Genomic DNA, 27,386 nt, shown 5'->3' on the forward strand with positions numbered 1-27,386 from the left:
TTGAGTCTGGAGTCCCACTGTAATCTCCCCTTGGGCCAACATTATTTGCTGTTTATATTAATGATGTTTGTGGAGTTTTATCTTATACTGTTGGTTCGGTAAATAGTGGAGACTTGGATGTGATCCCTGCGAAAGCATTAGTTTCATTTGCTGATGACACTAATCTGACGGTGTGTGCGAGAACTGAAGAAGAGTAGGTCCATGCAGTTGAGTATGATACAAGTTTGATTGAGAAGTGGACTAGGTTGAATAAGTTGAATATTAACTTTAAGAAGTCTAATTTTTAGTTGTTTGCCCGTACAAAAATGTATTACCCTTGGGTATATAGGTTGAGATATGGAAATTCAATTATTAATAGAGTACATTCGACTAGGTAATTAGGCATTATTTTGAATAAGACGCTTAGTTTTTCTGATCATATAAATTGTATAGCATCTAAAATTTCCCGTAATGTTGGAATTATTAGGAAGTTAAAGCACATTTGTCCTTAGACTTTTGTATTTTTCACTTGTCCATCGTTACCTTTTATATTGTTGTTCAGCATGGTCTTTAACTTTTCAATCACATCTGAAAAACCTTAAGAGCCTTGCAGAATTCTGCCATTAGGATTTTGGCAACTTATGGACAGAGATTCAGTGAAGAATGTGTATTTAAAACTGTATATTCTTCTTCTTGCAGGTATATTCTTTTTTATCAATCGATGTTAATGTTTGATATTATTAATAACCTTGGCCCAGATTTTTTAAGGGTATGTTTATATCTGGTGTGGATCTTCACAATTATAATACGAGAAACACAGATGTATTTTTTCGGTCACAGTGTGAGACCACCCGGTCACAGTCTTCTGTTCGGCACGTATTGCCAAAATCTTGGAGTCATTTACCAATAGTGATCATACGTCAGCATGACCATTACTGGTAAATCCGGGGAAATTTGAGAGATTTGTGTAATTATAATTATGATTTTGTTTTATTTTTATTTTTTGTTTTATTAGGGCCATATATAATATAAGAATTAGTGTTGATGCTGTGTTGTTAACCCATCGTCGGGGGATATTGTTTTTGTTTATTTATATAAAATTACGTGTTGGATGTTGGAGTTTGCCTAACGAACCGAAAAGTTCCTTGGCACTTATTTTTGTAAATTTATATGTAAATAAAATGATGCTCCTGAAAAAAAAAAAAATCTGGTAGGACGTCTAAAACAAACACAGAATGGTCATAGTACCCCTACCCCTGAAGGCGTCAAACATGTGTGCATTTTTATATTTAAATTGATGGACTTGTTGGTCTTACTACTTCGAAGTTTCTGCTTTGCCATCTACCAAAAAATACTTAAAGATTTTTTCTTAATAATTCCTTCTGGACCAAACATGAAGCCTATATCCTTTCCTCTGTCCCCTTGCAGACTGTCTAATAAGACTGAGAATGCGATTACAACTCAGCCTTAAAGGCCATTTAATTTAGCCAACAAATACATTGACAACAGATAACCGCAAATTGTGCTATTCTCTAATCCTCACATTTTCAAAAAAAGTTCAATCTAGACTGTGACGGATTTCAGTTCAAACAGGTAAAACACGTCAGTTGAGCTTAAAAACAAAGAACAAACTAAATGTACCTGTTTTGGGGAAATCAATCAGCATCAGCCTTTTTTCCTTTTTATTAGTAAATATTATGCTTCAAATAGACTTGTCTTTTGAAGAAGTGTCAGTGAACGTTCTTTCTAATGGTAGTAGCTTTCTAGTGCTTCCATCTAGCTCATACAACCATTAAAAAAAGTTGACAGCAAGCTGCATTTGCGGAACACAGACTTATTTACTATTTTTATTGTTCACTACTTGATCAGTATCTTCCCATAGCAATTTATACCATAATCATCCTGTAATCTTACAAAAAAGAACACAATTTAGTTTTGCCATGTTTTTAATTTTAATTTTCACGCAATAAATACTAAGCTTCACAAAACCGGCTGCAAATGCCAGATCTATAAACCCATAACCAAGCATCTTACGCATAGATATAACTAAAAAAATACGCAACTTTTCGCTTTCGAAAACACATGACAGGAAAACTATCACAGAACTATGGAACTACACGCAAAAAACTGACTAATTTTATCTAGTTCAAATAATTGCTAATGACTAAAATAAGAATGTATTCTATTATGACACTTCAACTTCACTTGTACACTCTCCGACGCTCATTCTGTAAACAGCCATTTCACTTATTCCATGGTAATGTACAAAAGCCGCACAAATCACCAACACATGGAAAATCTGGTGACTATGAAACTGAAACAGAAATTTTTGTTTTAAAAACCAATTGTGGTTAACATGGATGTAAATATACACAGTTCGAACTTCTAGGGGGGATCAAAAGGTTCTCAGACGGTCATCACAATTCGCGCAAAAAGAACAAAGTCTAAAGCATTTGCTGTATATACCATGAATTGGTACTCAAACAATCTTAACGGGGGATTCTGTCCCCTTCTGGATGTATGTGGCACTGGAAGATTGGCCACATCAGAGAGAAGGAAGGTTGGAGGTTAAACTTCAGAAGCTCCAAAAAATTATATTTAAGAACTAAATTTCGCTTTATTAACCAATTTTCAAAAATAAATAAGAGCTGTTCTAAGACGCCAACAAATTTGTTCACCGCATAATTTCCCCTTTAATAAAATTTACCCGTTAGCAATACATAGTAATAACCTGCCGTCCAAATCAGAACATATTTTTTTAAAGTTAAATTCAATACCTAGGCCTAGCACCATTCGATACCAATCATTAAATCCGGTGAAAAAATAAAAACAGGATTCTTAGCTAATAAAATTACTCAAAACAGTAGTACTAACAGTGAATATAATATTACTATCTTAAATCTACAGGAAATATTTAACAAAATAAGAGGACATACACGCAAACTTTACAGTACTAGTAACATTGAAAATACACAGATTTTTCTAATGTAAACTAACTAAGAATTTCTATTGGAAAAGGATTGTCCACTATTCACGGGGCAAAGAAATTTTTGGTCTCTTTTTCAAGTTGGTGATTCCATTCCGTACAGTTTGATATACAAATTTTTTAGACTGGTGATGTGTACTTTTATTAGGTTCCAGCCCTACGGATGGAGGTTTTGGAAAAGAAAAATCTGAAAGTTTTATAAAGGTTAGAAGATAGAGTTAGATCCCAGAGTCCCAAACAAAGGGCCAGCTAGGAAAACATATCTAAACTTCTTTAGACTTTTAAAGATATAACTAAAAATTATTTTGTTTATGTTGCATCAAAAGTGAATGACTGGTTACCGAAAAAATTTTACTCTGACAAGGATAGAATTCGCGTGAAGGTAAGTTCTATACATAAAATATATGTTGCTTTCGAATAATCACACTGGAACTGCAGCAGGACAAAAAGTCAGGTTTATTTTACAATTGTTCTCCGGTTTTCTTTTTCGCCAGAAATATTTTACCAACATTCATTTAAAGCGTGGCTTTTCTTGAATTGTTGTTATTTAAAAAAGGAATAAAAGAATGATAAAGAAATAAGTATTAAAAGTAGGATAAAGATAAAGTTTTAAAGAGATTTGAGAAGTTTTAAAAGTAGGATAAAGATAAAGTTTAAAGAGAATTGAGCAGCCAAAGGGAAAAGGTAAGATGAGTACTAAGGCTATAGGAAATGAAGTGAAGGGATAATGAGACATTCTACCTATTAGTATTTTTTTTTTGTAAAGGTAGAGTTTTTCATTTCTTTCTCTTTTTTTTTATATTGTTATTTTGGGGGATGGGAGTAAAAGTAAATTATATATCGGGGGAAATAGAGGTTGATGAAAAAGGATTTGAAAAGTGTAATTTAAGGTCACGATGGAAGGGGTGCCCAAAGGGGGAAGGGCAGCCTGAGATATCGTATGAACCTAAAAGGTATATGAAATTTGAAATGTAGTATACCTCTATTTTTATAACCTGATATATTTTGGAATGCTCAATTTTATATAAATTTAATATATGGATTTTTTTGAAGAAGTTTTTTTTTTTAGAAAAGAGTAGGTGACATTAAATAAATTATGAGATATTGTTTAAGAAAATTTGAAAGTCACCGAGAGGAGAGGAGGTGGGAATTAAAAAAAAAAAAAAGCGTGGCTTTTCTTGGGTAAACAACACTGGATTTAACAGCAAATTGATTTTCATGGCTAATTAAAATATAAAATATAAATTCTTTTCCTTTCTTGAAACTCTTTTCTCTCGTGTCTTTAGGAGAGGAGGCTTTCTAAAAGGGATTTCTGGTAACCAGTTTAGAGTTAAAAAAAAAAAAAAAAAAAAAAAAAAAAAACACGTGGACAAATAAAGGTACTGTTAAACTTTGTATCCTAGCTCGGGTACACAGGATATCAGCTGAAAGCACAGTCTCTCCCAGAGGACCTTTGATATTAGTTATACGGAGTTAAAAGTAAGAAATTCCAAGTGTCGGTTAAAACTGCGTATCTATTTGCAGTTTTAAAATATTGCCTAAAATTAAGTCTTCCCTTTTACCTGAATTCAGATTCACAAAAAGCTGTAATTCTAATCCATTTTAAACTACTTTAATTTACCATGTCTGAAATACTCATGAATAAGGTTCAAAATCAAATCGATTTAGACACACAAATACCATAATTCTCTAATCCATTTTTCTTCTGTTTGAGGTTTATGTTAGGCTTCGTAAAACCACGTTAACGCGAATATCTGTCATGCTTGACTTTTCGACAGCTTTTGAACGTTTCACACGAGACATTTTAATTCAATTAAAAATATATGTATATTTAGGTCACACACAAATCATAACTTGAACATTGCCAATATTAATATAAAACTTAAATATAAAAAGACAATGATTGCCAGATTACAAATTGACATAAAATATCTTCTCAATAATTATCCTAAAGCATATTTTAAGGATTTTAATATTCTTTTTCATTCATACAAAAATAGTGATTTTATCTGATTTTCGCTAAAAAGCAATAATGTTGTCAAGCAAAGAAATATCAATTCATAAGATTTGATGAATTTTACCATTATAACAAATAGGATTAGGAGTAACATTCAACAATTTCTACCAGTCAACTTCACAATTTCTACTAGTCACGTTGGAGTTCAGTAATAGAGTTGCGCTCTTAAAGAGGCCCTACACGGTCAATCATTTTGATCCAAACTTTCCATCAATCCATTGACGTGCGCTTCAATTAATCTTCAATAGACCCTTCAATCTCGACCAAAGCAAATCTAACACACTACATTTGATCAAAATGATTGAGTCATTCAAACTTTTTATCAATCACCGTCAACGCTCGACTCAAGCGTCAAATAGGTTCCTAGACAATTAATCATGCTTGAGTCAGTCAACTGACGGAAGCTTTTGATCAAGATGACTGACCGTCTAGGGCCTCCTTTATAACGACGTGGACACAGGCTCAAAATCGAGATCCAATCACAAGCTAATCCTTGCAAAAATCCTACTTCGTCTTGCATCTCGGAGAAAGAACAAACAAAAAGTCCAAATTGACATTGGTAAGCTACAAGATAAGGAAATTCGGCAAACTAAACATGGAGCTAACCCAAACTTGAATGAAGAGGAAAACCGTGACCCTGAGCAAAGATGATGGACTGAGAGACCCGTTGAAGAGATCACAGGCCGAACAAAAGTGAAACGACAGCATTGGATTACCACAGAACCCTGTCAATAGTCGAAGAGCGAAGAAAAAAGATGAGCGGCCCTAAGGATCTCAAGACAGAGTTTGAGTAGACACGTCAAGCGCTCTGCTCGTCTTTGACAGCCACGAAATATGGGACGAGACTACTTTGGCATTAGAAAAAGCAGCACACGCTCATGACACCCACAAAACCCAACCAGATTCTCAAGGAGTCGACTGGTAAGAAAGCTGCTGTGTCTGAAGTTGTCAGAGACAGATAAGAAACAGTCTTTAGCTGTCAAAAGGAGCGTTTGACCAGATGGAAAGATCACTTCCAAACACTACTTAACCCATCCCCATCATCAACTCCTGGTGTATTCCCTTTAGTGTTCAAAAAGAACCTTATAATGTCGAGCTGGCCGTCCTAGCAAAAGCAGAAATACTCAAAGCGATTTAGGCCTTGAAGAACATCAAAGCCCCAGGCGAAGATGGTCTCCCCCCAGAAATATACAGACAGTGCCCCGATATCACTGCGGAACAGCTTCATGGTATCCTTGAAGAAGTGTAGAGGACCAACACTTTCCCAAAGGATTGGAAGCCATCAGTTGTTCTCCCTTTTCACGAGGAAGCTGATAAAAGATAGTGCAAAAATTAACGGGGAATAAGTCTAATTGACATTGCGGTAATTTTTTGGGGATTATTCTCATTAACCGCTTAAGGGGGCAAGGGAGAGAAGAACCCGTGAAAACCAAGCCGGTTTCCGTCCTGATAGCGCTGAGCTGACAATATTTTTGCACTCCACCTGATTATCCAGCAGTTTGAAAGATATTATTTGCCCTGATTCTGATATTTCTGGACTTCGTTTCCGCTTTCGACTCGACCACTCGCCAAAAACTTTGGAAAATTCTAGAAAATGACGGAATGCCACTAAAATTGATCGAACTGCTTAAAGCATACTACAAGGGGTCAGTGAGCCGAGTTCGAGTTTACGGAGAAAAGATATAAGAAATCCTGGTTGAGTTTGGAGTAAAACAAGGCTGCGTCCTGTCTCCGACTCTGTTTAACTACTGTATTAATTGGGTGCTTGAAAATGCACTGTCTTCTCATCCAGGAGTTCAGTTTGGACAGAACCTTTCACTTGGAAAACCTTGAATGCGCTGATGATGTCGGAATTCTCTCGAACCCAGAGAAAGTTCAAACTATGCTCGATGATATGGTTACTTAGGCAGATCACATTGGCTTGAAATTCAGTACAGGGAAGACAAAATTGATGGTAATAAATCACATTGACCCTCTTTCGCTAACTTTAAATCAGGTACAGTTGGATCAGGTTCTTAGCTTCGGATATCTTGGCTCCCAGTTTTGTATTGATAGATCTTCAGATGCCGATATTCATTAGCGATTGCAGAAAGCCCAGACGGTCTTTGCTTCTCTCAGAAAACCATTGTGGTACCGGTGTGAAATTAGTGTACGTGCTAAAGTTCGAGTCTACCTGGCTTTGGTTTGAACAATCCTTCTTTATGGATGCGAAACTTTGTCAGTGACGTGACTACATGAAAATCCACTGAAGGTGTTTGAGCATACCAGTCCGCGTAGTATTCTCAGGATAATCCTGAGTTATCGTATATCAAATGTAGATATACGATGAATGCGTGGTATCAAGAGATGCATTTCCATCACGATCAAGGAGCGTCGACTGAAATGGTTGGGCTATGTCTAACGGAGGCCAACAGAGTATTTGCCACGCCGAATCCTTCTAGCTGAGCCCCTCAGCTCATGGTATAGACGCAAGGAGGACAGCGGAAAAACTGGTGGAACTTGGTTAAATCAAATCTTGAACCTATTCGGGGGTTCAAAAAGTTCGGTCACAGATGGACAGCCCAATGGCTCCCACTTGCAAAGCAGTTGGCAGCAGACCACCTACGTTGTCCAGATAGGTCTCAAAGATCCTTGATGCTGAGCAAGGTGAAAACGCCTGATTCCCTCCAAAAGTACAAGCAAGCAGTGCTAGTAACCTTACCCAGAAAAAGAATACATAAAATAAAAAATAAAAAAAGACTTACCCAAATATCACACTTGCCAGGGTAAAACCTTTCGGGTATCCTCAGGGCATATAAAACAGCTCCACCGATGTATAATACACCCATTAATATAATCCAGCCCAGGGATGCCTGATAAATAGAATTCAACCATCCCATGCTCACAGCACTATGAATAGCAGGTATGACACCTGTTGCACCAAAGCAAATAAACACCGCTAGAAAAAAAAATTAATTAACTTCCAGTTACTTCTTAGTGTATTTATTAGTTCCGATTCCAAATATAATGTGGACAACAAAGCCAGTCATATAAGGGTGGATACTGTAATGGACGAAGACCTGAATGCTTACTCACAGATATTGGCAAGATATCTCAACAACAGCTTCAATTAGGAACTCTACTTATATAATACCCTGTGCTGCACACATGTACAATTTGATAAATTCTTTTGACAGCGCATACATGTCGATGGACAGGGGCGCAGCCCCAGCATTTTTAATGAGGGGAAGGGGGGCAAGAGGGGTCTACATCCAGAGAGTCAAGGGGCATGGGTTATATAATAATTTTTCTCCAAATTATCGGGAGGGGACACCTGCCCCTCCCCGCCCCAAAGAAACCACTGTCGATGGATATTCTGTGAAACTTAAGGACGTAACTGTCTGGAAACTGTATTGCCTTTGAAACGAAATAATCTAAATTAGTATTGGGAATGAGACTTCTTAGCCAAATAGCTCAGGTATCGTTTAATATTTAAAGCATAATATTGCCTTTTGTGTGTACGTTCACGTCCTGTGGTGGCACAATGGGTTTGTTATCAGCTTGGTAATAGGGGACCCAGAGTTTGGAGTGAAGCAACTGTAGCAACACACTGCAGGGCCGACGCACGGACCTTAGTATTCAGAAAGCGTCGTTAATTCGATACAATGCACGTTCACCAAGAGCTTTTTATTCTGAATAATGTAGCATACTCCTTAAAATTCACAATCTGAAATTTAAGTGTCCAGAAAAGGATGCGTAGTCCTTCAGTATGGATGAATAGACATTGATAAGAGCAAGGAATGTTAGGCATACTCTTTTTTTTAATGGATTTTCCCGCTAGGAAAAAGAATAAAAAACATAAAAGGTAAAGTAAGCGTGTCAATTTAAAACGAAATAATTCATTAGAAACATATCTTCAATAATTTTATTAAATTCTATAAGCCGAACCTTTTATTAATACTACCTTTTAGTATTATCTTGTAACAATTAGTGATAGTTGCACAATATTAAAACTAAAAAGCAAGCACGCGATTGAACCGAGGACACTTAGTAGGAAATAACGCCTGGAAAAAAACCCACTATTTTAATTACAAAAATTTATAGATAAGATGTAGATTTACCAGGTTCTTAGGAAGGTATTAGTAATACGTTACATTATGTGTAAGGTTATTAGAAATGAGTATCCATTCCAGTAAACTGCGCAAGTCGAACGTAAAAAGTATTATGACACCACTGTTAACCGAAATAAGCAACAGCAAAGTGAAAAAAATTTATTCTCATTTTATCTTCATTCCTCATCACTATATCCTCATTTTGAATGTATATAGTCAGTATGGACCTTTCTCTCACCGTATTAAACTTGTGGCTCATTAGCAGTGCTTTGAAAATATTTACCAAATCAAAGTCACATGGCAGAACTTATTTCTCGATTGCTTGTATTTCAACCTTAATGGTGAACTGTTCAACTGGAGGAATATTCACATTTACAAATTCTGTTTTGGACCGTTTTTCAGTATATTGTCTTTTTGTCTGAAGCAAAAAATTACTTGTCACTATCTGACGAAAATATTCTTCTTTAACAGCCAAATTCTAGATTTTCAAGCCTGGGCATTTCTGTTGGTGGTTTGATTCCTTTCACATTATTTGATAAAAGTGGATATGATAAAAGCGTCTCCTAAAATTTCATCAAATGTTCATACTGTCCATTTTTTTGCCGTTTCGAGAAACTAAACCTCGTGCGAGGTTTTATGAGGCATTTTATGAGGTTCTGGAACTAAAGCTAGAATTTTAGCTAGGATATGATATACTAGGATATCAAAAGAGCTAAGAGAAAAAGTTAGGATATGCTACATTATTCAGAATAAAAAGCTCTCGATGAACGTGCATTGTATCGAATTAACGACGCTTTTGAATACTAAGGTCCGTGCGTCGGCCCTGCCGTGTGTTGCGAGAGAGAGAGAGAAGAGAGGGAGAGAGAGAGAGAGAGAGAGAGAGAGAGAGAGAGAGAGAGAGAGAGAGAGAGAGGGGGAGAGGGAGAGGAGAGAGGAGAGAGAGAGAGAGAGAGAGAGAGAGAGAGAGAGAGAGAGAGAGAGAGAGAGAGAGAGAGAGAGAGAGAGAGAGAGAGAGAGAGAGAGAGAGAGAGAGAGAGAGAGCACTTACATGCTCTTATGCTTCTATATTTTGGCTGCGAAAACTGATCAAACAAGGACACAATCATCGATGCAACACCAAGCGTAATCACCAGGGACAAATAGATAACATATGCCAAATATTCACAGTAGAAACCATAATAAAGCCACGGCACGAATGATCCAACGATAAGAAGCGTAATGCCAACATAGTCTAACCTAAAAGAAAAAGCAGACATCATAGTAGATAAGTGACCTACAAAATAAAATTCAGTTATTGACTGGAAACAACTGATTAGCAAGATTCTACAAGCAATAAGCCAATATCAAAGAAGTATATTCAATAGGTTTGTTTAAAGGAAGTTAATAATCATATATACCATAATCAAATTATGATGAGATTGCTCGTAGATTTTACTTTTTTCATATTAGATGATTATTGTAAGACCGCTTTTATGCTATCGTCTTTGTTCCCTTTTTATCTGCTAAGAGACAGATTATCAAGAATATTTTATTACCAAGAGCTTATAAATTATTTTCGTCTCATAAATCGAACATGACAAGTATTTTCAGTATACATAACAAGTATATTAAACAACTGGCAATTGAACCTGAAAAGGCTAATTTGATGTCCTAAAATTGCTTATGTTTTTACAGAAAATTACCGGACAATGGTGAATTACCGTTACCTGACAGACAATCCAAAATGAAGTTCCAACGATTTGGGCCGCAGAGTGATTCTCCGAAACTTACTAATACTTTATATGAAACTCTATTAAGTGATTATTTATCAATTAACTTGACAGTACGCGTATTAAGGCCTGGATCTGGGCAATCGTTCCATTTAAAAGAAAAAATAATCTACTACTGATTGATGCCTCACTTGTTCATATTTAGATTTTTTTTAGGGAATTGATGAGTCAATTAACCTGTAAAATTCCAAAACTGCGCTCTTACACTTAAACATCAAAATTGAAACCGTAAAAAATTACCTTTTACGTTCCGACTTTTGACAGCCGAGTTTCAAAAGCTTGAACACACTGTTTAATCGCAGTTAGAGACTTTCTTTAATCCTTAGAATTCTATTTCAACAACAAAGGGTTTATAAATTAGTACATATATACACACACACGTGCATTTAAAAGCAAGTGGCCATGTACAAATAAACGCTCAAGAAAAACAGCAAAAACGTTCAGCAAATTGAAGTCAATGTCTTTCGCCCTACCACGCCATTCTCTATAAATCATCCTAAGGCATGATTCAATGATTCATCCTAAGGCATCCTAAGGCAATTAGGTCTCTCGATATCCCCTCGATATTAGCAGCAATATATCCCCTCAAAAAAATTGATACCTCAAATTTACCAATCTTTGGCATTTATTAAAAAAAAAGAGGGACATAGTACGCCACCCAAAAAAAAACTCTTTACTGTTCAACTAAATTTGGAACATGATGCGATTGCAGCCATAAATATGCTTGCAAACATATGTACACATAGATCTGACCTTTAGAGGGGGGAAGGTGAAAATGCGAAAAAAATGCATTTTTAGACCAACATTTTCATGGGAGCAGGTGTGCCCATTAAACCAAACTCGGAGGGTGACGCTTCACGCGTTTGACTACCAGTGATTTCGGCAACGTTTTGTCGCTGCTGACAGTAATACCTATATTTTTTTTCAACAAGAACCCAGTTTTGATCTCCAAAGTTTTTCTTATTGAATCAGTCCTCTTTTACGTTACTTTGATGCAATCTTAAACATTGCAAATTAAGGGCAAACAGTTTCAACTTTCTGACCAGTTTGAGGAGTAACAGTAAATGAAAATCCAGTGTTGCCACCCTGGCCTTGAAGAATTTACTAAATCTGAGAGTAAAAATTTAAATTGCATCTGTTTTTACTAAATACTCCAAAAAAATTTTGCACCGTCATTAATTTTTACTATACGAGGATAATCAATAGGATTTTCACATTCTTTTTTCCTTTTTTCTCTGTCAATTTCAATTTCCTTTTGTTTTCATTTAGATAAACCTAATGCTGTCACTTGTCAATCGATTTTTTTTTTTAAGACTACAGATGTCGCGGCACAGGCTGACAACATCAATTCGTTGGAGTCACGGGAAGCGGAATATTGCATTTCCCTAAAAAGCGTGGAGATACTTCTGATTGGTTGAGGGTAGGAGCGGGCTTGCCCAGTACAGAAGCAAACTCCACCTTGAAGGGCGTTTTTTATGACTCCTTCATAAGTCTGTTACTAGACTATTTTCGTTCGATTGGGGTCGGTCACGACCGTCGGAGAAGGAGACACAACAACCTGCTTAGAGTTTTCATCAGTCGGTAAACTACGGTTCGTTTTGTTCAAATCACTTCTTGCAGGCAGACCTGACCGAGTCGAACAACAGTTATTCGTTTGCGCCTGCAAGAATTGAATTTAAAAGGGCAACAGTTGTCTCACCCCTCTCACAGTATCTTGTTGGGAGAAAAGATTCTACCGGAAACAGATTGCGAGCAACACCCCGCCTAGTAAACCTTGTCTGTACTTGACGGCTTTTCCTTGCATCTCCTTACGGGATGCTGTCCTGGCACCGATGAGGCACTCAAGAACCTCGAATGCATCGATCCTTCTGCTTTGTACAGCTCCGTAAATTACACAGTTATTTACTATCTGAGTAGACTGTAGTTTATTGCTATTAGTATTATTTGGGGCCTGACAAACAAAAACTGTCGTCAAGACAAAACTTGTTTCGATCTTGGGATTCTTGACATTAACTGCGGTGGTATGGACCAAGTCACTACTCCACCATTTTCATTTTTTCTGCGCAACATTTGTTTCGTGTGCATCATCGCAGCAACAGTTTCTGTCTCTAGCCAATTCCGAAGCTTTGTATTCATGTTTGACAAAACTGAGAACTACCGTTCCGACTCAGCAGATGAATGAGGGAGATAGCACAGCTGCAACATAAATTCGCAAAGATCATCAAACATCGTTCCCCCTTACCATCTTTCACCAACCGCAAATCTTTCCAGAAAAAATATCAGGTTCAAAAATGTCACTAAGTCAATTTTTCACAAAGTCTGTCCAAGACTCTAATTCTGATCATTGCACATCAAGAATGTTTCTTTTTCCCTGTATTTTTCTATCAGCATTCCGCAACCAATTTGGAAATTGAACCATGAGTGGTACCAGTGTTCTGACTCAACCGCTCAAAGCAACGGCAGGATCGACGCCTTCGAGGTTCTTGAGAGTTTCATCTTCGCTGTCGAACCTCTTGGTGATCTGCCCGCAGAGCTCTATATAATACGACCAGCAGTTTTTTTTGGAATTTTGCAAGCTTCAGCAGGAAACAACTGTAACAAATGACACCCAGTGTTTGGCCCGAGGTTCAATTCGCTCAGAGGAAGAACTACACTCTGGAGTGTCTGATCCTCCAATGAGTTTCAAAACTTCCTCATGTGCAGTCCTTCCTATCACACTGGACTTCACAAAGCACTTCATTAGCGAGGTAAATGTAGTTTTGATGCTATTCAGAATACTGTGAACGCGAATTGCTCTGCTCTGAAACTCCAGATTGAGCAAATTGATCTTCATCAGCGTGAAAGACAGAAAATATAGATATGCTTTGCAGAAGGAATCGTTCATGAAAAGGTAAATCAGCCTTGCCTTCTCCCGACTAGCCCAATCAGTGCCAGAGTTGATAGATTGATCACCCCGGAACAGAACCAATGCACTCCACTGTTATAAAATCCTGTAAACCGCTGCATCAAGAGACAGCCATCGTGTTGCACTGATGGAAAGCAGCCCGGTAGCCCCTTATTTGTACTTTACTGAAAAAAATTCAAATGAATTCACTGAAAAATGTGTATTATCAGTTTAAATGCATATGCTGATATTTATTCCTTAAAATCTTAATTAATTTTTGATTTCTTAAAGTTACAAAAATGAAAACATTTAAAAGAATTTTTCAGTACAGTACAAATTAGATTCTGGCTTTTAGAAAGTATAGGGGTTTAGAACCTTACTCATATTAATTTTTGTTTTTTTTGAGTTTGAGTCTGTTGTTTACTTCAAGTACTGTTGGTTTGGGGATTTCATTCATATATTGATAATGATTTGTGGTAGTTGCATGCTTGGTAGATTATTTGTTTTGTTTTTGTTTATATTTAGTTGAATGAAGCTCTTTACTTTTTTGAAAAAATTATTTTGTGGAGTTTTTTGATTAATTTCTGTTCGTTTTATATTGGCAGTCTTTTTCAGGAAAAAGACAGAGCCTCTTCAAAAGTCAAACAATCATCCCTTCCATAAAACCCTTAAATATCCCCTGGGCATAACTTACAACCCTTGCCCCTAATATTTGGGGTGTGTTTCAACCCCAAAAGCCTTGTTATATGATATTTAGACTATTTTAAATAGAATGGCTATCTCAAAATTTCTATTAGATAAATTTCGGGACAATACGACGTGTTTGTGTGGAGGGGGGGGGGGGGTTGGATGCCATCCGATCACTTTGACTCTTAAAAAGAGCACTAGAGCGCATGGACGCCCATAAGCTGAATTCCAGGGGGAAACCTCGTCTAATTGACACTTTTAATGCTATATAATAGAAATCTCAGAACAAAAATATAAAAATAAGGCAGCATCATTCAGCTAGGGGGGGGGGGGCAGGAGCCCCCGCCCCACCTCCCCTTATGGGCACCCATGCTAGAGCGTCTGATTACCAATCCAATGAACCCCCTCCGAAGTTTATATGACCATGCTTTCTATAAAAACCTTATATGCCCACAGGGCATAACTTACAACCCTTGCCCTGAGGGTTGAGGGGATTTGTTATCCTCAAATACATAATTTCCATAATCACTTTCGACTAATAAGAAAGGCACTAGTACTCCCAATTTCCAATCGAATGAGCCCTTTTTGAAGCTTCTACAACAAAACTTTCTATAAGAACCTTATATGTCCCAAGTACATAACTTACGACCATTGTCCTGAGGTCTATGGGGGGAGGGTTGACATCCTCAAAGATATAATCTCTAGACCTTTCAACTACCTTGAACAAAATGGCGATATCAAAATGTTGTTTGTAAATGTTTGGGAAATGATGGGCGTGGGGGGAGGTGATTCTCCCTCCGATTACTTTCGACTATTAAAAAGGGCAATAGTCCTCTCAATTTCCAATCGAATGAGCCCTTTTCGAAATTTTTACGACAGCATTTTCTATAAAAACCTTAAATACCCCAAGGGCATAACTTACAACCTTATCTCTGCGGGCTGTGGGGGGATTGTCAAAATCAAAGACATAATTTCCAGGCCCTTAAACTACGTTCAACAAAATGGCTATATCAAAAGGTTAATCGGAAGTGTTTGGGGAAATGATGGGCGTGGGGGGGGATTCGCTCTCCGATCGCTTTTGACAAAATTTTCAAAATTTTGATCGAACGTGTTCGAGGAAATGGTGGGCGTGAGAGGAGGATTAGTTGCCTTCTAATCACTTTCGACTATTAAAAAGGGCACTAGCCCTTTCAATTTCCAATTGAATGAGCCCTTTTTGAAGTTTCTACGACAACGCTATCTATAAAAACCTTATATGTCCCCAGGGCATAACTTACAACCCTTGACCTGAGGGTTGTGGGAGGGGGGGGGGGGGTTATCATCCTCAAAGGCCTAATTTCCAGACCTTCAAACTACGTTGAACAAAATGGTTATCTCAAATTTTGATTGGATATATTTGGGGAAATGATGGGGGTGAGAGGGGGGTTATTTGCCCTGCAATTACTTTCTACTATTAAAAAGTGCACTAGCCCTTTCAATTTCCAATCGACTGAGCCCTTTTTGAAGTTTCCACGACAACCCTTTCTATAAAAACCTTATATGCCCCCAGGGCATAACTTACAACCCTATCCCTTAGCGCTGTGGGGGGGGGGGAAGGTTGTCATCCTCAAAGACCTCATTTCCAGAACTTTCCACTATGTTGAAAAAAATGGCTATCCCAAAATTTTTATCGGATGTGTTTGGGGAAATGGTGGGCGTTAGAGGGGGGTTAGTTGCCCTGCAATCACTTTCAACTATTAAGAAGAGCAATAGCCCTTTCAATTTCCAATTGAATGAGCCCTTTTTGAGGTTCCTACGACAACACTATCTATAAAAACCTTATATGCTCTCAGGGCATAACTTACACCCCTTGCCATGGGAGGTGTGATGGGTTTGTGACAACATTTTCTATAAACAACACTATGACAACACTTTCTATATAAAAAAAAAACCTTATATGCCCCCTGGGCATAACGTACAACCCTTGCCCTGAGGGGTTTGGGGGGTTTATCATCTTCAAAGACCTAATTTCCAGAACTTTCAACTACGTTGAACAAAATTGCTATCTCAAAATTTTGATTGGATGTGTTTGGGGAAATGGTGGGCGTGAGAGGGGGGTTAGTTGCCCTCCAATAACTTTCGACAAGTAAAAAGGGCACTAGCCCTTTCAATTTTCAATCAAATGAGCCCTTTTTAAAGTTCCTACGTCAATACTTTCTATAAAACTGCATATGCCCCCAGGGCATAACTTACAACCCTTGTTCTGAGGGCTCTGAGGGGGTTATCATCCTCAAAGACCAAATTTCCAGACCTTTAAACTACGTTGAACAAAATGGTTATCTCAAAATTTTGATTGGATGCATTTGGGGAAATGATGGGTGTGAGAGGAAGGTTATTTGCCCCCCCCCCCCAATTACTTTCTACTATTAAAAAGGGCACTAGCCCTTTCACTTTCCAATCGACTGAGTCCTTTTTGAAGTTTCCACGACAACCCTTTCTATAAAAACCTTATGTCCCCCCGGGGCATAACTTACAACCCTATCACTTAGGGCTGTGGGGGGGGGGGGGTCTTATCATCCTCAAAGACCTCATTTTCAGAACTTTCAACTATGTTGAAGAAAATGGCTATCTCAAAATTTTGATTGGATGTGTTTGGGGAAATGGTGGGCATGAGAAAGTGGTTAGTTGCCCCTATTCACTTTCGACTTTTAAAAAGGGCACTATCCCTTTCAATTTCCAATTGAATGAGCCCTTTTTGAGGTTCCTACAACAACACTATCTATAAAAACCTTATATGCTCTCAGGGCATAACTTACACCCCTTGCCATGGGAGGTGTGGGGGGTTTGTCATCCTGAAAGACATAATTTCCAGAACTTCCAACTACGTTGAACAAAATGGCTATCTCAAAATTTTGATTGGATGTGTTTGGGGAAATGGTGGGCGTGAGAGAGGGTTTACTTGCCCCTATTCACTTTCGACTATGAAAAATAGCACTAGCCCTTTCAATTTTCAATCGAATGAGCCCTTTTTGAAGTTTCTATGACAACAGTTTCTATAAAAAAAAAACTCATATGACCCTAGGGCATAACTTACAACACTTGCCTTTAGGGCTGAGGGGGGAGATTTATCATCCTCAAAGACCTAATTTCAAGAATTTTCAACTACGTTGAAGAAAATTGCTGTATCAATATTTTGATTGGATGTGCTTGGGGAAATGGTGGGTGTAAAAGGGGGGTTAGTTGCCCTGCAATGACTTCCGACTATTAAAAAGGGAACTAGCCCTTTCAATTTTCAATCGAATGAGCCCTTTTTAAAGTTCCTAAGTCAACACTTTCTATAAAAACTGTATATGCCTCCAGGGCATAACTTACAACCCTTGCTCTGAGGGCTCTCAGGGAATTATCATCCTCAAAGACCAAATTTCCAGAACTTTCAACTACGTTGAACAAAATGGCAATCCCAAAATACTGATTGGATGTGTTTGGGGAAATGGTGGGCGTGAGAGGTTGCCCTCCAATCACTTTCAACTATTAAAAAGGGCACTAGCCCTTTGAGGGTTGTCATCCTCAAAGACCTAATTTCCAGAACTTTCAACTACATTGAACAAAATGGCTGTCTCAAAATTTTGATTGGACGTGTTTAGGGAAAATATTGGGCGTGAAAGGGGGGTTAGTTGCCCTCCAATCACTTTCAACTATTAAAAAGGGCACTAGCCCTTTGAATTTCCAATCGAATGAGCCCCGTTTGAAGTTTCTATGACAAAGCTGTCTATAAAAACCTTATATGCCCCCAGGGCATAACTTACAATCCTTGCCCTGAAGGCTGTGGGGAGAGTGTCCTCTTCAAAGACATATTTTCCAGATATTTCAAATACATTGAACAAAATGGCCATCTCAAAATTTTGATTAGATGTGTTTGGGGAAATGGTGGGCGTGGAACGGGTGTTAGCTGTTAGCTGCCTTCCAATCACTTTCGGCTATTAAAAAGGGCACAAGCCCTTCCAATTTCCAATTGAATGAGTCCTTTTCGAAGTTTCTACGACAATTCATTCGATACGAAGTGCCCTGGTCTAAAAAAACAAAGAAATAAATAATACATTGTGCCAACATCGTTCTTTACTTAGGCAGTGCTATTGCGCTGCCTAAAATGAATTGACTTTTTAAGGACGCTCTCAAAAATCATACAAAACTTTCTCAGGCTCATAGCTTTTGATGGGTACATAAAATTTGATGAATTTTATATATCTGGAGTCGGCATAAAAATCCAATTCAGTTGATATAGCTATTGCTATAAAAATTTCGTGTTTTACTGTTTCGGTTGCTGTTTGGCCGAGTTGCTCCTTACTTACAGTATGCTACCACGAACTGTTAGATTAGCTAGTCAGGCTTGGAATTCAATCTCAGAATGGACATCTGGGGTAGGCATGGGCAATAGTTTCCTGGCAATTTTGGATAGATATATCTCAGACCCATGTTAAAAGACTTCCACAACTTGATTGGATCAGTTTTTCTTGGGACTAAAGACTTCATACTGAAAATCTACAGAGCCGTGACAGATGCAGCTGCTGACGAAGCTTGTCTTGCATTTACTACTCAAACTTCATCATGTGATCCCCACAAACTGGCTTGATTTTTGATTCTGCACTGTATCTACTGATACAGATTCCCAAAACATGTATTTTGCTATTTTACTCTCAACGGAGAAGATCGTCAGGGGCAATACACAATTTCTGAACAAGTGTGATCTGAACAAGGCCTATATGCTTAGAAGGTATTTTATCCAGCCAAGCTTTTTGAAGGTTCTCAGCAACATGTGAGAGCCCACCGTCACTAAACGTAGTTTTGAGAATGGGCTATGCCATCTTATGAATACAATTGTGCGTGCTGTGTATCTTCATATATGGGTCAGTATATTGAAAGGATTATTCTTCTTCTCGGTTATTTGCGAAACAATTTTTTATGTTGGATCTTTTCTGCTAGACGTTCACTGTTAGATACTGTAAAAATACGAAATAATATTGTTTTCGATATTAATATTTATGTTTCGATATCGATATTTTGTGCAATATATCGATACCCGATGTCGCCCAACACTAATTTACCGGAACACGGGTTGAAACAACTGAGACGCATTGGGAGATAGATAGGATATATATAATTTGGGTTATATATTTCCACATTAGGGGAGGAGGGGTTAAGTATACCGGGGCCGCATGCCAAATGTAACCTAACCAAAATACCCACTCTATATACTAAATATTTAATTAAAAATACATACAACGTAGTTTTTCCACTCAGCCTAAGCTAATTGTCTCCGAATAGAGATAGTTAAACTGGTTTTTGTCAGATCTTGCAGATCAAAATTCTTGAGTGTGTTCTGAATAATGGACAAGTACCCAAAAATCATATATTTATAACTACGACACGGGACATGTGCATGAAATAAAATCGACATAAAACTACACATGAAATCAACATGTCTTCTTCAGAAATTTCTCACCAGACACCGAAAAGGTCTGTCCAAGTTAGTCTGGCTGTCTCGGTAACATTTTTGTAAATAGTAGGATTCCCAGACAACACTTAACCTTTAAAATTTTCTAATTGATTACAACTCCAGTGACATTATTTACATTTTCATCTTTAAATATAATTTAGCAAGAAGAAAGAAGCAACAAGCACGATATAAATAACCCTCCACCCTTGATTAAAAGAAGAACCTAAAAAAGAAATAAAAGAATCCATTATCACACTTCGAAATTAAATCACGTGGTTAAAAGAACGTGATACGAAGACCATCTGTTTCTCCGGTTACGCAATTTCATTTACCGATAGACTATTGGCATCGTCAGTAAAACTGATTGTTTTGGCACAGTAACCAAGGCTACGTACCCTACAAAAAAGAGCATGGTCATCCAATTTAAAATGAATTTTAAATCACTGTCGTAGTTGTAGTCCTAACAAAGACGCAATTAAGATTACAAATAAGGAAATTATGGACTCAGAAATATACAACTAAATACTTCATAGTTGTTCTATAGGTCTTAAAGCACAGTAAATGATTATTTAGTTCATTATTTGTCAATTACATATTATACTGACCACACTCAAGAAGTGAAGTTCGGTTAACCATAATGAAATATACCAAAATATTTAATTAAATACACCTGCATTGTAGTTTATCTCGCTCAGACTAAGTTGATTATCCCCGAGTACGCAGAGAGAAACTTTTAAACTGATCAAAAACAACAGTGTTGTCGGTATAAATACGTAAGTACCAATTATTTATACAAACTACTTAATTCACAATGCAGTACACGGTACGCACGGACAATATAAAAATTAGTCACACTGTTTCTTTCCATGTTTTCTTTTTATTTATATATAACGATAATTCAACGTTTCTTAGGTTCAATTTGATTTCCGTTCAAATGAGCCCTCTCGCGGCATTCTAGGACCACACTGGGTCAATACGATAACCCCTGGAAATGAAACAAATAAACACGCATCCGTGATCTTTCTTCTGGCAAAAAATATAAAATTCCACAATTTTTCAGATAGGAGCTTGAAACCTCTACAGTAGGGTTCTCTGATACGCTGAATCTGATGGTGTGATTTCCATTAAGATTCAATGACTTTTAGGGGGTGTTTCCCTTTTTTTTCGAAAATAAGGCAAATTTTCTCACGCTCGTAACTTTTGATGGGTATAACTAAACTTGATGAAACTCATATATTTAAAATCAGCATAAAAATCCAATACTTTTGATGTATTTATTGGTATAAAAATTCCGTTTTTTAAAGTTTCGGTTACTATTGAGCCGGGTCGCTCTTTACTTATATGAAATTAGTAAATTTTAAGCCTAAATCTCCCAAAAACTTAAGGAAACTCAATTTTCAGTAGAGTCAGTTTTCAGAATTCTACAAATAGAGGAGAATATCAAGAGTGAGTTTGTTTGAATCAATTTTGCAGATATACGTTGCATAAACTGCAAAGAAATCCTTTTCGTGCGTTTTAAGTTTACAGCTTTCAACTTCGCTCTTTGTCTCCATCGGAAAAACCGAACTGTATTTTCAAAAGAATTTGTTTGCTTTTAGGTTTTAAAAACATAAACAATATACCTTCCAAAAGGTCTTTTTTCTAACTTAGGAGAAGAAACTATGCTTTTTGGTACAAAGGGAGAAATCTCTACTGAAACGTCACCTTGGGGTACTTGTATATTTAACTATTATTCTTTATGCTACATCTACGAAGCAATGCGTAGAATAGGTAATATATATAAAACATAGCACTAACATGATATTTTCAATTGGGAAAAATTCCATCCTCTTGGGAAATATTCTCTACCGCTAATCTAGAGAAAACTAGCCGACTTGACTTGTAAAAAGGTAAAATAAAGCAGAATAAAATATGTTATCATGTAGTGATAGGTTAATTAAAAAGAAAGAATAAAAAAAGCAAACGATCAGATCTGGCTAGAAATTTGCCCTTCATTTCTAGCTTTGCCCTCGGGGAGAAAAGGCTAGTTTGAGTTCTTAAAGACAGACAAAGTAGAGCCAAAAATGTCATTATCAGTTACAGGATGATTAATTAAAAAATACAAGATAAAAACGAATGAAGGCTTGAATAAAAACAATTGTATTGTACCCATTGCATCAATTTGTATCAAAAAGGGAAAGGCGGGTATGACCAGTGCAAAGGGGGAGAGAACAAAAAGTAAAGAAGAAAAACTCAAGATGAGTTTTGTCAATAGGGCATTAATATAGAAGTTAACAGGGCATTAAATATACATTTTACTTCGCACCTCTTAAACTTTCCCTTAAATTTTTTTTACATTTGTCACAAAAAGAGTCCAAGAGGTATGTTATCCTCGGTATCTTTGAGGAGTTGTAAAATAAAAATCAATTATTCTACGACGTTTCGGTGCTCCGATAGTGCTGGAGAATTAAAAAGAATAAAAGAGACATGTCTGATCTGCAAGATCTTTATTGAAATTTCCGTAATATTGTCTGATAATTAAATTTGACTGTTAACATGAACATAAATAACGCTTATTTTTACAAAATCAAATTTAAATGCATTTTGGTGGTTTCTTTCATTAGGTAATGTTTCTAGCTTTTACTTACCAAGTGGGCTGAGAGGGGTAGTATATAAGAGGAGGTGTTGTATATACCAATTAAGGGAATTCTGACCACGGAGATTGTGATGATACCCTTTGTGATGGCTTCCCAGCCTTTCAACTCTAGAAATGGCCCAACAAGAGTAATTTTTGGTACCATATTACCCTTAACGGTAGCTTTATCAAGTCGAATTTACAAAAAGGACGTAGATATAATGAAGAGATTCAAAATGAGCCATTAAACATATGTCTACAATGTCTATAGTAGCCTGCTAATTCTGCTAGTCAGCAGACAATTTATGAAACTTACTAAGGAGGCTGGGGAGGGGAGTATACAATAAGGGGGATTGTAAACCTCAGGTTTAGGGTTCTTGATCATGGATATATTTTCACGCTTCCCAGCCTTTCTGCTCCAGGTATTGCAGCAAAAGTGCCATTATGGCACTTTATGATGGCGTTATCAAGATTGATTTAAAAAAAAAGGTAGATATGAACATCAGCCCTGGCCCAGTAGCGGCATAAAAGAGAAAAGAGGAAGAAGAAAAAAGGATACCCTTTTTGGAATTTTATCCATGCAAACAGTGATTTTAATTGTTGCTCAAACTGGGGGACAGCAATCTTCTCATGGGGGTTTTTGACCATGATTATTTAAATGGCGCAAATTTCATATCGATTCGACGCCATTTTTGTGGGATTTCAGGTTCCTTTTCGAAATTCCCATAAATTCATTTTTGCAACAATTTTTGACCACTAAGACTAAGCGAAATAGTTGCTACTGCTGAATCAGGTCCAAATGGATTTTTTTTTTCACAAGACAGTTTTTTCAAAACAAGTTTTTAAACTTTTCGTTTTTATGGGCCGTGGTTCACTCTTTACTAGTTTACAAAGCTACTACTGCAACCATGATAGCCTAAACTTGATAACTTCAACTTAACCCGGTGCAGCTGCGACAAGCCACATATTAATAGATACACACATGCAGCAATCCCTTAGTTTCTCCTAAAAAATGTATATTCAATAAATACTGGCCAAAGGATGCCACAATGATGCCCAACCGGTCAAATGACGTACTCTGTCGGCACAAAAAATAATCAACACATTAAACGTTTTGTAACTTTGGCTATGCTAATTAAAATTACATGCCTGTGAATCTATGTTCATTAACCCATGATCAGGCATTTACAAACAAGACAATTTCCTTTAAAGTGGAGGCATGAACATGGAGCAATATGCAGCATCATCAGCACAAAATCCAGAACTCTAGGACTATTAACCAGTCTGGTGAAATAGTGGCCACCCTGACTCGTACGCGGAGGGGGGGCCTTCGCCCCCCCCAAAAAAAAAATTTCTTCCCATAATTTTCTTATACTTCTCACAGAATAACGGATTTGAAGGATTTGGGCCTCCTCCGAAACAAATTCCTGCGTACGCGCCTGTAGCCACCATGAATGAATGCTTAGATCGAAAACAACACTTAATCTTCTATTCTTTCTTCTTTTTTGAATTATTCATCCGAATTGATGAGATTATTCAGGAGGGATTTATGTGATTTTGAATTGGGGCCATTGCTTAAAGAGTCAATATTACTTTTAAATAGAGAGGAATTGACTCGCAAAGCAATTAGAAAAGAGGTCCTTCTCGGCTGTTTGCTTTCCTTGTGCTGGACTAAATACCCAACATTCATAGAATATTAATCAATTTAATAATTGGTTTAATTACAAATTACTTAATCTGCCGTTTAAGGTTCAATACACTGGAAATGTTTCCTATATTTATTTGTTTTTTTTTTTAACTTGCTTGGAACTTGCTTGCTTGCTATGGTAATTAATTTTTGTCCTTATTCAACCAATGCCAAGAGCAGAAAAAAAAAATATCAAAAGATCATTACCGTTGCCCATTGTGGTTTCCATGCTAACTGGTTACAAGACTGAAACCATGAACAAGAAAACATTTATAAAGAATTTATAACAAAAAATCATAGAGTAATTAAATAATAATATCACCCTTAAGATTTTGTTCCAAGGTGGATCTCCAACAATTTTGAAAACAATAGTTTTCAAAAATGATAGTCTACAAGCCCTGAGCAAAATTCAAAAAGGCTCAAGCAAGGAAAACATTCGCAAGCTATCCTTAAAACAACACCCAACCTATATAGGTGACATTGGCTTCCATCTCCCCCCCCCCAGACAACCACTTTATTTCCAAGTGTTTTTTTTTTTGCATTAGGGACTAAGCACGGCCATTTTATTATGAATCTAGGCCATATCCATTACTATCTTAAGAAGAGAAAAAGTATCGCTCTCACGGTTGATAAAGACATTCAAATAAGAGGAGTCAATTCTTCAATTTTCTTTTAGTGAATTACAAAGTCAAACAAGATAGTGAATCCTAAATCTACCTTTGGGCTGGTTCAAACAAGTGAGCAGAAATTTATTTTCGGGTGAGGAGAGGAGGAGGGGGCTAACATTTCAGGGACAGGCACACAGATCAAATAAAAAAACACAAAAATAGGTGAACTGGATCGGAAATATGGGAAACTACAGGAACAATCGTAAAAATAATTGATATTCTGGAGAGGGGGTAAGGGGACAAAGCCCCCTCTCCCTAATTGTTTATGTGCCGGGAATTTTTTTAGAATGGAGTTCGATTTGACACCGATGCCAAACACTGTCTTTCATTTAGGGGCATTTAACTTGTACTTACTTACTTGTACTTGTCGCAAGACCAGACGCGGACGCCTCACTCGGCATCTAGAAGACTACGTATGGCTGACTCCCATTTGTCGCGATCTTGTCCCAGCTCTTCAGCAAAGGGTTATTTATTGGAAAGCTATACCTCAATTTAAACAATTTAAAAATATTAACTAAATTACTTAAATAAAATTAACTAGCTCACTACTGATCTAAAGTTAATATTTTCCTAGATACACTTTTCAAACTTAGGATTGCAGCATGTTAAAAAAAAAGTCCCAGTCAAATTGAGCCTGACTTACTTGCTGAAAAATTTCCCAACTGTTTCTGAATGACAGGATACGGTGTGAAAAGTAAAACTTAAGCCAAGGCATCCAATTGCACCAACAAAGAAAAACGAAAAAATGATCTTCTCTTTGGTATCAAACACGAGATCAGTTCTAACCCAAAAATAAGTTGTAACCATTATGAACATCAAACATCCTGAAAAGAAACGCCATTATTAAACAGAGAAAGCTCCCGAAAGAATATATAGATGGACAGGTGCATTTCATTAAAACCATTTTATTGAAGGGAATAGATATACATTAAAGGAGCAAAGATGCACAATGCATTGTTTCTGTGACGAAAAACTAGACAAATACACACAAGTCAGTAGTAATCAACATTATATTTCTGGGGCGCCCCCGTACCAAACAGGTTTTTCTGATAGATAATCTATTCTACTGGTCATTACACTCTTTCTTTGCCAAGAGATTTATGCAATACCGGTCCAATGATTAAGGACAAGTTTTTCTGACGTATATTTCTTTTTCATTATATACAAGTTTTTTTTTTTTTTTTTTTTTTTAAACTTGGCTAATAGGTTTTTAAAAATATTAAAAAGAACGATAAATGAATTATATTTTTGTAAATAGGAGCGCCATTGTGTGATGCTATAAGACAGGTTTAGTTTAATGGGTTCATTAATAGAAGGACTAACATAAAGAAAGGGTAATTACTTCTTTAGTTTACGAGATTTGCGAATTTTTTGCGAAAAGATATTTGCGTAAAGGTATTGCGATGGTTAAGAATGCCTCACGGGTAATTAAAGAATGGGATGCTTGCATCAACAATACAAAGAATATGCACAAATACTTAATAGATTTGAAGCTTACAAGAGACATTGGTTAGAAGGTATTCAATAGCTTAATTGAAAAGTAACGATAGAATGACATTGTGACTTGACCTACCTTTACCTCGCCGATGTGGTCTGTATAATACATAAGTAACGTTTGAAAAGTATTGTCAATTTAAAAAGAAATGGCTGAAAAGTGTTTTGAGGGGATGGGTTGCATGGAGGGTTGAGTTGCACGAGGGTTCAGTTAAAGGGGATACAGTTGCACGGGGGTTTCGGTTATACAGGGGTTCAGTTACAAGGAGGATTCAGTTGCACGGGGGTTGAGTTTAATGGGAATTGAGTTCCACGAGAGTAGTGCTTTGTCGTGGTTTAGCCGTGAGGTCCCTTACCACAACCCCAAAGGGCTCCGATCCCCTCACCCAACCCCCGAAGGACCCCCCCGGTCCGCAAAGGTTCTCTAGGCTCCCAAAGTGGCCGTGGTTTACCTTGTAACTTTTACATTCTCTTGATTTTCAAAGTTCCGTTTGAAGGACTGTTGTTATAAGCCAGTGTTATTTTTTCTTTACATGGTGTTTGTTCAAAAAAGCGAGAATTTCTGTTAAATAAATAATTCTTATATTTTTTTCGTTCAATTGAAGGCGAGGATTTCTGTTAAATAAATAATTGTTATACCTTTTAAAATGACTTCACGGGGTTTGAGGGGGCTCTGTTGTTTTAAGCCGTTTGATTTTTTCTTTACATGGTGTTCGTTCAAAAAGCGAGGATATTCCGTGTGATTTTTTTTGGGAAGTTTAATGAATTTATTAGTTACCGAGAGTTCAATGACTCCTCCCCCCAATGACTTCCAGGGGGTTTTATGACTCCTCCTCACAATGAATTCAGATGGTTTTAGGACATCTTTTAAAATAGCTTTAAGGGGTTTGAGAGACTCAGTTGCTTGATTCCGTGTGGATTTTCTCTACTTAGTGCTCATTAAAAATGAAGTTTTTGTGTTAAATAAGTAGTTCTTGTATCTGTTAAGAGCTTTAAGGGGTTTGAGAGACTCGGTTGCCTGATTCCATGTGCTTTTT

The 27,386-nt window shown here is 37.0% G+C and overlaps 1 protein-coding gene across 1 annotated transcript in view; it reads right to left on the reverse strand.

Moving 5' to 3' along the window:
- Positions 1-1,907: 1,907 nt before the first annotated feature.
- The window catches only part of LOC148944443 (adiponectin receptor protein-like), a 59,065-nt gene continuing 33,586 nt past the window's right edge, over positions 1,908-27,386 (reverse strand). Inside the window, exons 4-7 of the mRNA XM_089099931.1 lie at positions 25,499-25,685; positions 10,122-10,309; positions 7,727-7,920; positions 1,908-2,293 (exon numbers count right to left, since the gene is read on the reverse strand). Of these exons, the coding sequence (XP_088956057.1) occupies positions 2,165-2,293; positions 7,727-7,920; positions 10,122-10,309; positions 25,499-25,685 (698 nt within the window). The 3' untranslated portion in view covers positions 1,908-2,164. The remainder of the gene's footprint in view (positions 2,294-7,726; positions 7,921-10,121; positions 10,310-25,498; positions 25,686-27,386) is intronic.

Source organism: Artemia sp. Qi Xiang Cuo, chromosome 14, assembly GCF_049724085.1.
Source record: "Artemia sp. Qi Xiang Cuo chromosome 14, ASM4972408v1, whole genome shotgun sequence".
NCBI classification, from domain to species: domain Eukaryota; kingdom Metazoa; phylum Arthropoda; class Branchiopoda; order Anostraca; family Artemiidae; genus Artemia; species Artemia sp. Qi Xiang Cuo.